Raw genomic sequence first — 12,878 nt, forward strand, 5'->3', positions numbered from 1 at the left:
AAGTTAATTGGGAGCATAGGGAAGCAACAGTTGCAAACTAAACAACATACTTGTTTTATTTTTGGCCGTATTTGTAAGTCAAATGGTAACAGCATTTTCCAATATGAAAGGTAAGTGTATTTATAGTAAATAAAATTGTTAGAATTTTTCATTGAATAATTATGAATAATGAACTAAAGAAATTTAAGGGTAAAAAATTATAAAAGGCTATAATAAAATGATAAGATTTCTTTTTGGTTTGAATGTGGCTTATAATTAGTTTTAAGACCAGAAAGTGAAATTCCTTAGTATATCTCAATAGAGTATCTCACAGTTATTAGGGAGGTGTTTTGGTTGTTTTTGTTTTTTTAACCATTATCTTTTATTTTGCTCTCTTAAACTTGAATTTTTAGCCCAGTAATCAGAACTGGTTACCTGTAGATGAACTTTTTTTTTAGGTTTCTAAGATTGGCATTGAAAGAATAGCCTCTTTAAGTATCATTCTTTATTGTGCTGAATCACTATGTAGTAACAGTTTCTAAACTCTGGAAATTCTCTGGACTTGGTATAGCAGTAGCTGGGTCATAAGTTGGTCTATATGTGACACATGTTAAATGTGTGTCTTGTCATAGCAGATTTAAGATTATGTACCATATTGCAAATTGTTTAAAAAAGCTGAGTTCCAGTAATTACATAATTTGTTAGGGTTCCTTTCCAGCATTAAATGAGTCTATAAGAGAAAAGCCTCAAGTGTTATAGGTATTAGCAAATAGGTAGAATTAGGTGTGCCTGGGGTCTTAGGTTCTAATAAAGTGGTCTTCAGAACAAGACCTAAATACATCTGACTTTGATATCTCTTGAATAGTTCTCATGTTTTTAGTTAGAATCTAAAGCCATTTGGTTGAGAAGTATTGTTATCCTAAGCCAGTGTCTTTGCTCTTTTGACAAGAAGGGTATATACTAGTCTGATAGAAATTTTTCTCCATTGAATTAGGTTTGTTACCATGCACTAAATTTTAAAGGTATTTAAAGGAAAAAAAAAAGATAAAGAATGTGAAAATACCAGTTAAATGATGTTTATTTTTTGCATGTTTTAGGAGGGTACTGGTCCTCGTGTCATTTCTGCTTTTGTGGAGATTATTTTTGATAATTCAGACAACCGGTTGCCAGTGAGTAATGGCTTTTTTCCCCAGTAATAATGTTGAGAATTTTATTGATGCAGCTGATTTTCTTCCAAGCTTTGAAACATTTACAACTGTACTTAAGGTCTTATAATTTAGTTTTTGCTAAAATAGCTATACAGTTTACATATTAATTTTGTCTTAAAATTATAATGAACATTCTAGTAAACAGATGGGGGTGTGTAAGCTGTTGTGAAAAAGTGTCTGTCTTAAGAATTGATATTCATAGCATATCTTTAGTGAGAATTGAAGTTTCAAAATAATTGTTATGGTTAGGGACTCTAGAATGACCTTATTAATTAAAAAGTTTCCCACTTTTACTGTGAAATTAATTTTAGGCTTTTACATTTTTTCTTAGATTGATAAAGAAGAAGTTTCACTTAGAAGAGTTATTGGTGCCAAAAAGGATCAGTATTTCCTAGACAAGAAAATGGTCACGTAAGCATTTTCTTTACATTTTAATTTCTTTACAAAAGAGTGAAAGTACTTTACTTAGCTCATTATATGGGTTTTATATATGCCTCGTGTTCAACAAACCAGTATTTAGAGCATTAACATAAGAAAAAGCATTCTCGGGGCACCTGGGTGGCTCTGTTGGCTGGGCATCTGCCTTTGGCTCAGGTCATGATCCCAGGAGGCTGGGATCGAGCCACGCATTGGGCTCTCTGCTCAGTGGGGTGCCTGCTTCTCCCTCTTGCTCTGCCTGCTTGTGTGTGCGTGCTCTCTCTCTCTCGCTCTCTGTCAAATAGCTAATATCTTTTTGGGGGGAAAAAAAATCAGGATTCTCTGAGGCTGATACAATAGGTGGTTTAATGACTATAGTCCCTCATGCTCCTTAACCCAGGAGTCAGCCTTCATTTTTTTGCTTATTGGGTTATTTATCTGAAAAAATTTTTTCAATGTTTATTAACAGGAAAAATGATGTGATGAATCTCCTTGAAAGTGCTGGTTTTTCTCGAAGCAATCCTTATTATATTGTAAAACAAGGAAAGGTAAAAAAATTGTATGTCGTTTTTTTATAGAATTTGTTTTCTGAGTATATTCCCTTGAATGATGAACTTGGCTTATTGTTTTTAGTGGTTAAGTTGAAGCAAAAATGGACCTTACTGTCTTTTGTTTTCATTGATTTATTTTGTATTGATAGTATTACCTTTTATGTGGCCATAAAGTACAAAGTAGATCTATTGTGTAGTGGGATGGAATCATTTCTGCAGTTGGTGGATTTTGTCTTCTTGGTGGCCTATATCACTTAATAAGATGTCCTGTACTGGAAGATGTTTTTGGTTTGTGAAAGTCACAACGATCTTATTTAAGAATAGTATAGAGGGGTGCCTGGGTGGCTCAGCTGGCTAAGCGTCCGACTCTTGATGTCAGCTCAGGTCTTGATCTCAGGGTTGTGAGTTCAAGCCCTGCGTTGGGCTCCACGCTGGGCATGAAGCCTAACTTAAAAAAAAAAAATACTATAGAAATTCTATAAAAATAACATTTGAAAAAAATTACTTCCTAGGGGCGCCTGGGTGGCTCAGTCATTAAGTGTCTGCCTTCGGCTCAGGTCATGATCCCAGGGTCCTGGGATCGAGCCCCGCATCGGGCTCCCTGCTCCGCGGGAAGCCTGCTTCTCCCTCTCTCACTCCCCCTGCTTGTGTTCCCTCTCTCACTGTGTCTTTTTCTGTCAAATAAATAAATAAAATCTTTAAAAAAAAAAAAATTTACTTCCTAAAATTAATGCTTTGTTACTTAATATATCACACAGCTAAAATAGTTAGAAAGCTTACATTGCCAGAAATCTGCCATAATGCCACATATTATTTTTTCTTGTAGAGATTATATTTTCTATAGTTTTTAGTAGTTACATACTTTTACTGTTTCTTCATATACTTTAAACTATATCTAAGATAATTTCTTTTTTTAGAACATAGCCTGCAGTGTTCTCATAGTTTGTTGTAGTGTTTTTTTTTGGACTAGGGGAAAGTTCTTTTTAAATGTCCACTTATTTCATATTGGAGGATTTTTAGATATGTGTTGGAAAGGTAGCATCCAGGAGAAGTGATTAGGAAGAGTATGGTGTTTTGCATTTGGGAAATGCAGAACAAGTTTTTGAAAAGACCAGCTTTATAAGCAAGGAATTTCTTTAAAAGGAGGCTGATTATGAAAGACTATTTATCTGAGTCTTCCCTACGCACATACAACATAGGCCCCTATACTTCATTTCAGTTTCTACTTATATGTCATTTCATATAAGCCATCCAGGAAGTTACCTCAACTAAAAGAGCATTGCCTTTACTCCAGCCCTACATGTTTTCTCTGTTCTCTGTTTTTCCTAACAGTTACACTGTACTGGTGTATATTTATTTCCTGTTGTCTTCCACTTAGAATGTAAGTTCCAGGAGGGAAAGACCTTTTCTTTTCTGTATGTTCATTGCTCCTTTCCCAGTGCCCAGCAGAGTGGCATAATGTTGTAAGCATTTGTTAAATATTTTTTAAGTGAATACGTTGAATGACCATATTTGGGGTAATCAGGGATAAGGATCTGACAGAGGGGGTGCACCTGGGTGGCTTAGTCGGTTGAGTAGCCGACTCTTAATTTCAGCTTGGGTCATGATCTCCAGATCCTGAGATCAGGCCCTGCGTCAGACTCCATGTTCGCTGGGAAGTCTGCTTGGGGATTCTCTACCTCTTCCCTGGCCCCTCCCCCCACTTGAGTGTGCGTGCTCACTCTTTCTCTCTCTCTCTCAAATGAATGAATCTTTAAAAAAAAAAAAAGGATCTGAAGAGGGATTCTTTGATTTATATGCTTTTGATAGACCATACTGTCTTAGTTCAGAGCTGGTTCTCTTTTTATGTGAAAGTGAGAGTAACTCACTTCACTTTTTTAATGCAGTGAGAGCATTTTTTGCCTTTAATGATTAGTTTTATTTTTATGAATATGGTAAACTCATGCTTGTTGTTTAAAGTTGCATGACACTAGTTTGTACCACTTTCTGTGGTTTTTTGGCCATATATATTTTTTCAAGATTTTATTTATTTATTTTAGAGAGTGTGCGAGCAGGGAAAGGGGCAGAGGGAGAGAGAGAATCTCAAGCAGATCTGCCCAGCGTGGATCCCGATGTGGGGCTCCATCACATGCTCTTGAGAGCACGACCTGAGCCAAAACCAAGAGTCGGACACTTAACTGACTAAGCCACCTGGGTGCCCTGCCATATATTTTTAAGATTTTATTTTATTTTTTTTAAATTTTTTTATTGTTATGTTAATCCCCATACATTACATCATTAGTTTTAGATATAGTGTTCCATGATTCATTGTTTGTGCATAACACCCAGTGCTCCATGCAGAACGTGCCCTCCTCAATACCCATCACCAGGCTAACCCATCCTCCCACCCCCCTCCCCTCTAGAACCCTCAGTTTGTTTTTCAGAGTCCATCGTCTCATGGTTCTTCTCCCCCTCCGATTTCCCCCCCTTCATTCTTCCCCTCCTGCTACATTCTTCTTCTTCTTTTTTTCTTTCTTAACATATATTGCATTATTTGTTTCAGAGGTACAGATCTGAGATTCAACAGTCTTGCACAATTCACAGCGCTTACCGGAACACATACCCTCCCCAGTGTCCATCACCCAGTCACCCCATCCCTCCCACCCCACCCTATTTTTAAGATTTTAAAGATGCTTTTGCTTATTTTATTTAATGGTCACTACCCCTGTTAGTTATTTTTATCTGTCTCTATTTAAAGCATACCAGTTTTGGGGTACCTGGATGGCTCAGTCAGTAGAGCATGTGACTCTTGGGGTTGTAAGTTTAAGCCCCATAATGGGTGTAGAGTTTACTTAAAAAGTAATAATAATGCATACCATTTTTGTTTTTTATATATATTATTTTTTTTTAAGATTCTATTTTAGAGAGAGTGCACACAAGTGGGGGCAGGGACAGAGGGAGAGAATCTCAAGCAGACTCTGCCCTGAGCACAGAGACGGACTCAGGGCTTGATCTCACAACCCTGAGATCATGACCTGAGCTAAAACCAAGGGTTGGACGCTCAACCAACTGAGCCACCCAGGTGCCCCTGTTACATTTTTAATAGTGTCATTATAGCTTTTTAAAAATATAGAGTGATAGGTTCCCCCTTGTAAAAATACTTTGCTCTTTCCAAGTGGAGTTCATCTTTTGTACAACTTACAGTGTTGACTGAGAAAAAGTAGGGTGATGGGATGTTTATTTTTCCTTCATTTTTAATTTAGAGTTTTATTCATAAATTAGATTGATGAATGTATCAATTCTATTTGGATTTTCATTTGATAAATTTCATTTAAATAAAGGACATATAGGTGTGTAGGTATATGCACTGCACAAATTACATTCTTTAAGTGATACTGAAAACTTAGCATGTGAAAACTCTTTCAAGGTAGAGTTCTTAAAGAGCAATCTGTAGCTACGTAATAATTATTTTTATAAAATTTGTAGATCAACCAGATGGCCACAGCACCAGATTCTCAGAGACTAAAACTATTAAGAGAAGTAGCTGGTACTAGAGTATATGATGAACGAAAAGAAGAAAGCATATCTTTAATGAAAGAAACAGGTAAAGAAGTGTGATTCTGCCTTATTTTATGAATTACTTTTTCATTGTGTTGTTATAGTTGAAAGGGCTTCTATCTTTTCTCACCGGTATACTGTTTGGTAATTGGCCTATGTACTGAATGGAGAGAAAATTAGTTCGTGACATTTTAAGTTTTGAGATTTCAATATAAGCTCTCTTTAAATAAAGAATTGCTGTTAGATAATAATGCCTTTGTAGGTCAACTATTTTGTGCCTCCACTGTCCTCATTGTTAGTGAGGATAACAGAATTGGATGCAGTCCTCAAAAAAAATTGCTGGGAGTGTCAGCTGGCATTAGGTTTTAAGTTGTTCAGGAGCAAGTAAATGGAAAACTTTGAATCTTCTTTAGTACATGTATTTATGGAAACCCTACTTTGCTTTTCAAGTTCTGTGTTCTGTCATGTCTTAAGAGTCAGACAGTCTTGAGTTCAAAATCTGACTAATAACTAATAATTAACTGACACTGTGACTTGATCTCTCTGGTCTAAAACCTCTCCATCTGTAAAATTCTTTTTCATAGTTTATGGTGGTGAGTAGAGGAGCAGAGTAGCACCATGATTGGAATATAGTGGGTGTTCAATATATGGAAGTTATAGATAATGCTATTACTATAAAAGTTGAAAATCAGTGACATCAATGATATTAGTAGGGTTTTTTTAAATATTGTGGGAAGGCACAGTTGCCTTTAAAGGAAGTTTGAACTGAGGCCCTTAACCACATGTAATAAAAGAATTAGTGAATGCACCCATATGTTTATTACAGCATTACGTAACAGTAGCCAAGAGGTAGAAGCAACCTAGGTGTCCATCAATAGACGAGTGGATAAAGAAGTTGTGGTATATGCATACAATGGAGTATTACCTAGCCACTTTTTAAAAAATGAGATCTTGCCATTTGTGACAACATGGATGAACCTAGCTGATGAAATAAGTCAGACAGAGAAAAGCAAATACATGATTTCACTAATATTTGGAATCTAAAAAAAACCAAGCAAACAAAACAGACTCATAAATACAGAGAACCACCTGGTGGTTGCCAGGGTGGTGGTGCAGGGGGAAGATGGGTAAAATAGGTAAAAGGGATTAAGAGGAAAAACTTTCAGGTATAAAGTAAGTCACAGAGATGAAAAGTACAGTATAGGGAATATAGCCCATGATATTGTAATAACATTGTGTGGTGACAGATGGTAACTACACTTACAGTGAGCATTGTATAATGTATCGAATTATGGAATCACTGTACTGTGTACCTGAAACTGATATAACATTATATATGAACTAAAATAATAAAAACTTAAAAAGTGTCACCATGGGGCACCTGGGTGGCTCAGTTGGTTAAGCAACTGCCTTCGGCTCAGGTCATGATCCTGGAGTCCCGGGATCGAGTCCCGCATCGGGCTCCCTGCTCAGCGGGGAGTCTGCTTCTCCCTCTGATCCTCCCCCTCTCATGCTCTCTGTCTCCCATTCTGTCTCTCAGATAAATAAATAAAATCTTTAAAAAAAAAAAAAAAAAAAAGTGTCACCATGTGTAACGTTCTCTGATGCTTTTCATAATAAAGCATTTTGTCATTTTAGTATCTTAGATTTGGTTACCACATACTATTCTATAATGCTGTAGTTCTTAAGATTAATTTTAACTCACGGTATATTTGAGAATAGATACTATTTACATAAAAATTTTATTCAACTCCTTCACCCCTCTCTCATTTCTTTTTAAGAGGGCAAACGGGAAAAAATCAATGAGTTGTTAAAATACATTGAAGAGAGATTACATACCTTAGAGGAAGAAAAGGAAGAACTAGCTCAGTATCAAAAGTGGGATAAAATGAGACGAGCCCTGGAATATACCATTTACAACCAGGAACTTAACGAGACTCGTGCTAAACTTGATGAGGTAAAAGAATTTTGTTATTTAAATTAAGAGTGATTTTATTTAATGACTAGGTTAAGCTCATTCTATATTTATACTTTTCAGGGATTCTTAAATAGAAACTTAAAAAAAATTTTAAGCCTCTTGGGTGCCTGGGTGGCTCAGTCGTTAAGCGTCTGCCTTCGGCTCAGGTCGTGATCCCAGGGTCCTGGGTTCGAGCCCCACATTGGGCTCCCTGCTCAGCGGGAAGCCTGCTTCTCCCTCGCCCACTTCGCCTGCTTGTGTCCCTGCTCTCGCTATCTCTCTCTCTCTGTGTCAAATAAATAAATAAAATATTAAAAAAAAAAAAATTTTAAACCTCTTAATGAAATCATTGGTCAGTAAATTTGTTCTTTCAGTTTATTCCAAGGAAAATGCCTAGACCTGTATCGTCCTTGCTATAGTTTTATCTGAAATGTCATCAGATGGTGGTGCAAGGCAAACCAAAATGAGGGAAGCCACCTTTAAAAGCTTCATGAAGGGGTGCCTGGCTGGCTCAGTCAGTGGAGCATGGGACTCTTGATATCAGGGTTATGAGTTCAAGCCCCATGTTGGGGGTGGAGTTTACTTAATAATAAAAAACTTCATGAATTTTTTTCTTGGCTTTTTAGTAATACTTAAAACTAAAGGAGCTTTTTACTTTAAAACCACTAAAAATTAAAAAAAACTTCAAGTGAATGATTTTGTTTTAGCATACAGTTTTACTACATGTTATGAAGTATTAAACAAAATACAAAATGAGTTAGAAATTACAGCTTTTTGTTCCCCCCAGCTTTCTGCTAAGCGAGAGACTAGTGGAGAAAAATCCAGACAATTAAGAGATGCCCAGCAGGATGCAAGAGATAAGATGGAGGTAAGATTATAAACTAGGCTTAGGTTCACTTATATTTTTTGAGCACAGTAAATCCTTTTGTACCAGAATTATGGAATGGTAACTTCAAATGCATGTCATTGGGATTGAGTATTGGAAAGACAGAATAGTACTGAAAGTATAAATGAAGGAAAAAGGGACAGAACTAATGGTGTAAAAACTCTGCTTTTATACTTCTAATTGTCTGACTCATTTCTATTTCATACTTTTTGACTAGGATATTGAGCGCCAAGTTAGAGAACTGAAAACAAAAATTTCAGCTATGAAAGAAGAAAAGGAGCAGCTCAGCGCTGAAAGACAAGAGCAAATTAAGCAGAGGACTAAGTTAGAGCTTAAAGCCAAGGATTTACAAGATGAATTGGCAGGCAATAGTGAACAAAGGGTAAGTTAAAATGCTAAAAATGAAAGACGTAAGTGTTCAGTTGAATAGGAATTACAGAAGACCATCCTTTCTGTGACGGGGGTGCATGCTTAAATTTTGTAGAAGATCTGGCACATTAAAATAATTTTCACTTAAGTAGCAACTCAGTACTGTCTCCTTGTTTCTTTTATTTAAAAATTAGTTTTGTGTTGCAGGATCAGTTTTCTCATGAATTTTTTTTTCATGAGGAAGTATTTTATGCTAAACTTAAACAGAAATTTTTAAGGTTGCATTTTTACTTATCCTGCTTTATTTACAGAAACGCTTATTAAAAGAGAGGCAGAAGCTGCTTGAAAAAATAGAAGAAAAGCAGAAAGAACTGGCAGAAACAGAACCTAAATTCAACAGTGTGAAAGAAAAAGAAGAGCGAGGAATTGCTAGGTCTGTGATTTCTTTCACCAATACTTCTACCTTTCTACATAGTTCCTCTGTGAAAGCTAAATAGTTATGAGTTAAGAAGACACAGTAAGGGCAAAAGTTAAATCCAATTTCAAAGTAATAGCCTGTGTTAAACAGCTACTGTGGGCCAAGCGTCATTGTATACATATCACGTACATTTTTTTCACTTAGAAGCCCTAAGAGATTCACATTATCCTCACTGTAAGTTCAGACTTGAGGCTCTGGGAGGTTAAATAACTTGCCTAAGATAAATAACTTGCCTAGATGTTGTTGGGTTTTTTAAAACATGGATGATGGTTTGTTTTTTTGTTTTGTTTTTACCCACATGACATCTTACTGTTTCATCCTGTTTCCTTTTTTTATTGCTGTTTTAGCATCTGGACATTTTAGTATCTATATGTAGATTGAACATGCCAACTTTTGCTGATTTCATGGTTTAGTGCATTATTATGTTTTTATGCCACCAGTATTTTTTTTAGTGAATTCTTTATTTCCTTTGCCCCTTTTTTTCTGATTTTTTTCTTATTGTTTGATAAGGTTGTCTGTAATCTGTATTTGTTCTAGTATTTTGTGCATCGTAAATATTTTCTTTGTCTTTCTCTTGCCTTTTAACCTTGATAGTCTTTTATTATAAGGAGTTAGAAATGTTTATATAGTTAAATATAGTTTGAAAATTCCTGAGATAGGATATTAGAATTGTCTCTAGCTTTACTGACTAACCCAGAACTGGAGTAAAGACATTGCCCAAAATCCTTAGGATATGGGCTGTTTCACATGACTTTAACTGTGACTTTTCAAAATGAAATTTATATAGTACTAGCCCAAGGAGCTCTATTAGATACCAGTTGCTTTCTATATTTTTTTACGGAATTTTGAAAATGACTGTTATCTCTGTGTTCTTGACATATCGATTGTAGTTAAACTTGCTTATTTTCTCCTTTTTAATCCATTCTTTTCTTCTGTCTTATATAGATTGGCCCAAGCTACCCAGGAAAGAACAGATCTTTATGCAAAGCAGGGTCGAGGAAGCCAGTTTACATCAAAGGAAGAAAGGGATAAATGGATTAAAAAGGAACTCAAGTCTTTAGATCAGGCTATTAATGACAAGAAAAGACAGATTGCTGCTATCCATAAGGATTTGGAGGACACTGAGGCAAATAAAGAGAAAAACCTGGAGCAGTATAACGTAAGAACTTTTATAGCTGCTTTGTGAAAATTTTTCAGAAGACACGTACATTTTACCTATTTCTTTAAGTTTTATTTTTGAACAATACACTGCTGCTCTTAAAATATATGAAACAGGTACTTATTTAGAAAAGACCAGCACAATTTAATATTTATATACATAATATTTATAGATATACATTAATATTTATATGGTAGTTCTCCTTTTCAAGGAAGATTTTTTCCATATCTGTGAGTGTTCATGTAGATTGAGTATATTTTAAAATATATTTTTATGAATTGGTAGAATGTTCCTGAACTACCCTTAATTTTAATGTGATAAACAAGTCTAAAATATAATTTCAGAGTAACTAATTTAATTTTTTTTCCATTTTTACAGTCTTTTACAATTCTGTCAATTTAATAACTTACTGCAGAATATATTTTTTGTTGGTTAAGGCAGTGGTGATTTTATAAGATTTTCTAAATGAATAAAACATTATGTACTGTGCATGTTTAGTAGCATTTTCTTAAAAATTGAAGTAGAAGATAAAATCACTTCCAGAATAAGAAAGATCTCATGTTATTTAAAATGAGAAAGGGGGAAAATGCTTTGTGAAGTGTTACGTGTGGCTGTATATAAGATGATAGAAGTGATGAGAAGGGATTATGTAGGACAAGTGTAGGGTGAGGAAGTTATATATGTACCTACACAGAGGAATCCTCTTAACTCATGAGATCTGTACCAGTTGGTTACTGGTTTATATCAAAGTCACTAAATGCATAAAATCTTCATATATGTATATGTGTATATTAAATTTTATATGTAATAGTATTTGTGTTTATACACATGTAAACATACATATATTTATATATATCGTAAGTATTTTGCTTAAAAAGATAAATGTTTGCTCATGTGCCAGTCTTTTTTTAAGACCATTTTTTAGAGTAGTTTTGGATTCATAGCAAAATTGGGAGGAAGGTACAGAGGTTTCCCATATACCTCCTACCACCACAAATGCATAGCCTCCCCCATTATCAACATCCCCCCACCAGAGTACATACCAGTCTTTTCATGTAGAGCCCAAGATGTTTCTTTTGAGTATGAGTAGTGACTGGGAGTTCTCAGGGGACTTTTTTGTTAGGAGCCACATATATAAATACAGTTCTCCTTAAAGCTGGATGAGAACAGAATTCAGGATTCAATCTAGGATCATGTATTGCATTTAGTTGTCATATTTCTGTTATCTTTTGTAATCTGGACCAGTTTTCTAGTCTTTAACTTTGGGATTTGACATTTTGAATTATGATTTTTTAGTATAAAATACATATTACTATATGTGTTTATGTATTATGTTATTTTTTGATCTTTTAGAGTTGATTTCCCCACTTAATTCAATTTTTAGTGTGTCACCATTGAGTGTATCCAGAACTAAATCAAGTTTTTAAAGAAACAGCTCTTTTCTTTGTCTTCATATTCTGTTTAATATTTAATGTAATCACAGCATAAATGAAAACATAGTGGGGAGCAAACCCAACTGGCTCTGTAATCATAAATAACTGGGAGAAGAGTGACCAGGAGTAATAGACAGTAGCCTCGTAGCCTCTAGAGTCCAGTGTGCTTTGGTCAGGATATTTTATGGAGGGAATGGAAAACACAGGTTAATTCCAGGTAGTTATTTGGAAATTAATATAGTTTCAGCTGTGATAGCTACATGTCCTTTCCTAAAAGAAAGAAAATGTGTTTGTCATGAGTTCATGGAAACAACCTCAACAAATGCTCTTTTTGAAACAGCCTGGTGAAGAGCCAAGGTTTTTCAGTAGTTTTTATTCATTCTTTCTCAAGCTTGAACTTCATTATATTTGCAGTATTTCAGCTACACCTACCACTAGTGAAGTCTGTCCTTTATACTGGATAGAGATGATTTTATAGTGCTGATTGAATTATGTAGAATGGCCTTTTGCTTCTTAGTATAATTCTCAATCTATTGTATGTGTGTGAGGGAGTGGTGTAAAAACTATTGAGCACTATTTTGAGATTGGTGTGAATGTATTGTTTTCTTCTAAAATTCTAGTAGAAAGGTTTAGATCATTAGTAAATTCTATTTTAGCAGTATTTTATAGAGTAATTCATTTTATGGTTTATGTTTTCTCTTGATGTGTTCTTTTGCCTAAAGGCATTTTTAAAAAGTTAGAATTGAATTTTTTAATAGCTTTATTAAGTTGGCATAACGATAAATTGCGTGTGTTTAAAATGTATCATTTGATAAGTTTTGACATATGAGTGCATCTGTGAAATCATGACCACACTTAAGATAACAAGCCTGTTCATCACCCCAAAATGTTTCCCCTTCCTTCT

At 35.0% G+C, this 12,878-nt stretch overlaps 1 protein-coding gene across 2 annotated transcripts in view; it reads left to right on the plus strand.

Moving 5' to 3' along the window:
* The window catches only part of SMC3 (structural maintenance of chromosomes 3), a 39,166-nt gene that overhangs the window by 10,267 nt on the left and 16,021 nt on the right, over window positions 1-12,878 (plus strand). For both annotated transcript variants that reach the window (XM_032423269.1, XM_032423271.1), the window contains 9 exons: window positions 1,077-1,148; window positions 1,519-1,598; window positions 2,074-2,152; window positions 5,621-5,738; window positions 7,474-7,649; window positions 8,437-8,517; window positions 8,753-8,917; window positions 9,216-9,337; window positions 10,328-10,541. In XM_032423269.1, the coding sequence (XP_032279160.1) occupies window positions 1,077-1,148; window positions 1,519-1,598; window positions 2,074-2,152; window positions 5,621-5,738; window positions 7,474-7,649; window positions 8,437-8,517; window positions 8,753-8,917; window positions 9,216-9,337; window positions 10,328-10,541 (1,107 nt within the window). The remainder of the gene's footprint in view (window positions 1-1,076; window positions 1,149-1,518; window positions 1,599-2,073; window positions 2,153-5,620; window positions 5,739-7,473; window positions 7,650-8,436; window positions 8,518-8,752; window positions 8,918-9,215; window positions 9,338-10,327; window positions 10,542-12,878) is intronic.

Source organism: Phoca vitulina, unplaced genomic scaffold (assembly GCF_004348235.1).
Source record: "Phoca vitulina isolate PV1807 unplaced genomic scaffold, GSC_HSeal_1.0 scaffold28, whole genome shotgun sequence".
NCBI lineage: Eukaryota > Metazoa > Chordata > Mammalia > Carnivora > Phocidae > Phoca > Phoca vitulina.